General features: G+C 41.8%; 1 protein-coding gene across 1 annotated transcript in view; it reads right to left on the minus strand.

Annotated features, from left to right (window-relative positions):
- LOC108685673 (rho GTPase-activating protein gacJ-like) overlaps positions 1–3,046 on the minus strand; it is a 7,779-nt gene extending 4,733 nt beyond the window's left edge. Inside the window, exon 1 of the mRNA XM_018190568.1 lies at positions 2,851–3,046. Within this exon, the coding sequence (XP_018046057.1) occupies positions 2,851–3,046 (196 nt within the window). The remainder of the gene's footprint in view (positions 1–2,850) is intronic.
- Positions 3,047–5,117: the final 2,071 nt, after the last annotated feature.

The following is a 5,117-nucleotide window of genomic DNA, read 5'->3' on the forward strand; positions in this document are numbered from 1 at the left end:
CCCATCGACTTGTCGCAGTACAGAGGAACGACAAAGGCGATTGCAGTGCAGAATGAGTGTAAATTAAAAAAGCCACGGCCAATTTGCGCAGGACGATCTCACGCTTCGAGAAGAAAGAGAGAAGAAAAGCACAGCGGAGAAGTCAAAGGGAAAAAGGTTGGAAAAAAAGTTGCCATAACAGAGTGTAGGGGGGAGGCTTTCACCTTGCGCTTCGGCATCGGCGAATGTTGCGAGAACGCGTTGCTTCACGTATGCATTATCGAGTTAATTTGTATGTAACTTTAATTCGGTTCTTATCACTTTGAAGCAAGCTTGCACAGTAGCCTTTGCGTTCACGAAATAATTATTTGTCGGCACAAAGTATTCAGATTTTTTTCGTGCGGTAATGTTACTGCATATATAATGATATAATGATATAATGAGTATAACACATAATTAAATACTTTCTAGCATAAAAAAAATATAATTCTGCCAACGATCGATCAAATTGTCATCACGTGAGTACATGACACCGCACGCATACGTATACATCTTTTGCATGACCTAAGAATTATATCCGCTATTTAACAATTACAAGTATTCTTTGTTTAAAGTTAAACAAGTACAAGTATGCTTTATCAAACTCAAAATACATCAATTTTAAACTCAAAATACATCTTTCCTTTCACGATGCACCAGGCTTTTTTCTCGGTTCACCCCTTTTTCACGCAAGAATGCACGGATTTGTATGTTGTATTGTTTCCCCTGAAATGGCCTCGAGGCTAATTATATTCGTATTTATTCATATACGATGGCTAAGTAAATTTTTGGTTCTTCTGATGTCTATCGTGGATGATCTCAAATTACTGAGTAATGGCGGTCTCATTCGTCAGAATGATACCGAGATCGAAACAGAACAACTAAGAAACAGACCGACAACGCCAAACAGCGAGAGTTTGTAATTTCTGTTCGGTGACGCGAGATCACTGCTGGCTTTGACTCAAACGAGTAATTTTGCCTATTAACGTCCTAATTACCAATATATCATTGTGTTGCGAGTGCTGTCGAGAGATAGTTTCAAGTCATCAGCGAAACTTAGGTGCTCGATTTAACTAACGTGCCTTTATAAAATTATAAGAGAAAAATCTCGCTAGCTTAATAAAAATTGCTTTGATAAAAAGTTAGCACATATTTATTGTTTCCCAATAGATATTGTATATACTGTGAAAGCAAATGTCGTTTATTACGTTTGAATGAGCAAGAAAGATCTCGACAACTCACAATCGTGCTCCCTCCGCAGCCACGAAGTGCAGTGAAACAACCCGCACGACATTATTACGTTTCGCGCTCTCACATCGACCAAATCTTAATTATTTGCAATTTTACGGACGGCAGAACGTAATTATAATACGAGCAAAGGACCATATCGCCGTAGGGTCGCGTGGTTGGCGCATTTACCTACCCCCTGACCTCCATCCGCCCGCCGCCCTTTTCTCATTCTCACACTCTCTCTCCGGCGTGCGTTTCACTCTTCTCTCTCTCTCTCTCTCTCTCTCTCTCTCTCTCTCTCTCTCTCTCACACTCACTCACTCACTCACTCACTCACTTACTCTCTCACTCTCACTCTCTCTCTCTCTCCTCCCGTTCCTCAACGATTCTCCTCAGAACCAGTGCGGTGGTACACTCACCGTGAACATTTCATCAGAAGCGCCGTTGAGTTCCACAGACCACTTAACTCATAAATGAGGGATTATTTCATCGTGTAATCGCGTATGGACCAAAAAGCATTACAATTAACGCTAACCAACTGTACGGCGACGCCATGCACCCGCGGCACCGCGACGTCAAATAGAAACACGCCGCTGGGTTGTCACGGTACTGCTGCGCGTCGCGTTGCCTTTGGATATTATTTTGAATTTATTGCGACGAAAGCTTCGGTTACATCGTCGCGTAGAGCGCTCAGGATTTTGAAGATGACGCTTTGTTCATGCGATTAGCAACAAACTTCTGCAAATGCGTGTATTTAACGCTCCTTCATTCACTTATAACTCCTTTGTGCTAAACTTAATAAATTTCAATTAATAAATTAATTAATGTTTGATTTTTTTAATCTTAAATTAAGGAATGAATTATGAGTTTTGATAACAATTTTATTTTTATCAAATTTGTTGACACAGGAATTAATTTTAAATATCATAATATTCTCAGTAAAATCTATTATTAAGGGACGAAGAAAGATATATACGAGACAAATTCTATTCAGATAAGGATTTACACATGGTGTAAACCATTAACGCAATCATCGCGAATCTCCAATTTCGCATACGGTATTACGACGAGGTCGATGTGAAACGAGGTAAATCGGGCGATCTAAATCAATCGTACAGCCGATTAGGCTCCTTTCCAAAACAAGATGGCAGGAAGACGCGAGATTTATCGCCCCGCGCGGTCTTTGACGGCGGAAGCAACGAGCCGACGATTCTCCATCTTCCTTCGCACGTGATCGATCCGCTCTTTTCCACCCTCGAAGCAATAATCCTGACTGGAGTTAATATATATCGCGAGACGGAGAGGGAAGGGGGCAAGTCAGAGAGGTGGTCGGGGAGGGGGGAGGGGGGAGGGGGGGGGCAGAGGAAGAAAGAGCCACGCCAATACATCACTCCGTCGGCCGTTCGGCGCGGCAGACCCGCCAAAATAGCAATTACCCCCGCGGAATCAAATGAAATAAAATTGCATTATCTGGCATGCCATGGCGCGATCAATCATACACCCTTTAGTCGGCCCTCGCCGAGGCGGGCACCTTCTACCTCCGTCCTCCGTCCTCCGCCACCGCCCGCCGGTCGGTCGTTCTTTTAGGATACCTGTCTATACCTGTGTATGTGATGCGTATGTGTGATACAGATCCCACTGCCTGTGCCCGAAGAAAGTGCCGACGAAGACGAAGAGGATTCCATTTGGCGCGACTTACGCGATCGGTCATTGGCTGACGCGAAGAAAAGTCGTCCCTTGAATCCTTCGTCGAAGATGGAGGTTGTGGACAAAGCTGAGCGACGCACTGTCGCACCATGAGATTAATTGCTCAATGCGTACTTATCTAGTTCTCCATATTCTTTATTAGCAATTATAATCTAATATTTTTATTCAATCACTATGACATAAATTATAATTAAACAAAAATTTTAATTTAAAAATATACGAAATAGAAAAACATATAATTCCCTTGTATCATTTATCGTCTCAGATATTATTATTATTATTATTATTATTATTATATTAAAAATATGATGCTAGTAATAAAAATCATACTAATCTTGTGTGTGGAATTAATTTCTATTATCATATCTATTATCGATGATGAAGTACGAATTTGATAAGCAATCCCCGTTCCTTTCATTCCTACCTGAATGTCGGAGAGATACACAAAAGCGCACACAAGCAAGGCTTTTATACTGAGCAACGCGATAAGTTGGTACCGCCTCGGAGCAGTGGCATGATTATTACTATTGCTATTATTGTTCCGGTTACATCGACCGCGATCACTCAAACTCGTTAAAACTTTTAGCATTAGTACCTACTTCGGTCTGCATTCCACCCTCCTTCGTGCACTTTCCACCCACGACCACCTTCGCCCACCTTTCCACCCTGAGTTGCACCCTCGTCGCATAATACGTACATACACATGTATGTACGGGTGTGATAACACACGCACAGTTACTTGTGGCGAGAATTTCTTCCGCGATTCCGCGCTCCATGAAATTGAGACTGAATATCGTCGAATAGTTTTGCACGTAAAAAATATAGCGCTTCATGAAAGATCGTCGTTATTTGTATATTATAATAATTAATACTAATCATTTTGCAACTAAAAATAACTTAAAAGATAACGAAAACCGTCGCGAAAAATTCCAATAATAAAATATATTATAAAAAAATATTTTTTTAAACATTCCAGAAAAATTGTAAGTCATTTAAAATTAATTCTGAATTTTCTTTTTCAGGCAAAATTAAATTAATAAATTTTTGCTCGATTATTTTCATCGGTATAGCGAGTTCGCTTTATTATTTGCATCGTTCGATTGACGCATAACCATCGCGTTTTTCTCGGAAATTCCACCTGGATTCAGCGCCACTATAATTCCAAGCTACGGCACAGATATATTGGACGTACGTCCAATTCTTTTTCACTTCCTCTCGAAAAACGGTGCTCGTAAACACCATGAAGGCTATGATGGTGGCATGAGGTATGAGGCTGGCGTGCGGACGTTAGAAAGTATCTAGGAATACGGAATTAATCGCCTCTTTCTCCATCCAGCGTGCTCGTATACCTATGTGCATAATACGCACACGATGTTACCAATGTGGAGATATCCGCAGGTGAAGTGGTAGCTGCCGGCTTGGAGAAAAGAATGGCGATATAAAAATAGATATGACCGGGAGAGGGGAAGCGAAAAAAGGGGGAGTAAGGGTGATTCGAGTAAAAAGACGAAAGTACAGGGACGGAGGATAGAGAAAGACAGAAAGACAAAAGGATGGTGGTGAGAAAGGGGTGAGCGGCAAAAGGGAGAAGGCGCGGAATGTATGGAGATTCGGAGTCATGCGATTCAACTATAAAACTCGGCGAGTTTTGCAGCTGGCGAGGCGTCGTACCCCTCACTCTCGTCCCTTCCTTCGCTACCCCCCTGACGCCACCCCGCTCCCTTTCCTTTCCGCCGTTTCGCGGTTATTTACGGTTTGATTCGCCTTATCTTCCCAGCCACCCCCAACTTCGTCGTCCTTTCTCTCGTATTCCTCGCCTCGGCCCGTACCCCGAAAACTACCTCTTCTTTCCACCCCTTTCGTCCCGTAAAAGATAGTCGAATCGCGCGGCCACGGATTCCCGCATCGCGCTTGTTGTTAGCGGTGGCCACTTCCGGTATAGTCTCGATATTTTACCAATCCGACTCGCGAAACACGCCGAAGAATCTTTCTTTCCTTTCATTGTGCAAGATGAAATTTATGGACAATTTAAGTTCGAGTATATATTTATTATATAGATTTTAAAACAATTCATAAAAAGATAATTTTAAATAACAAATTAAAATTGTACGCATTCTCGAAAATGTCAAAAATTAAAAAATTAAAAAATAGAGGAATGGGCT

This window comes from Atta colombica, unplaced genomic scaffold (assembly GCF_001594045.1).
Source record: "Atta colombica isolate Treedump-2 unplaced genomic scaffold, Acol1.0 scaffold155, whole genome shotgun sequence".
NCBI lineage: Eukaryota > Metazoa > Arthropoda > Insecta > Hymenoptera > Formicidae > Atta > Atta colombica.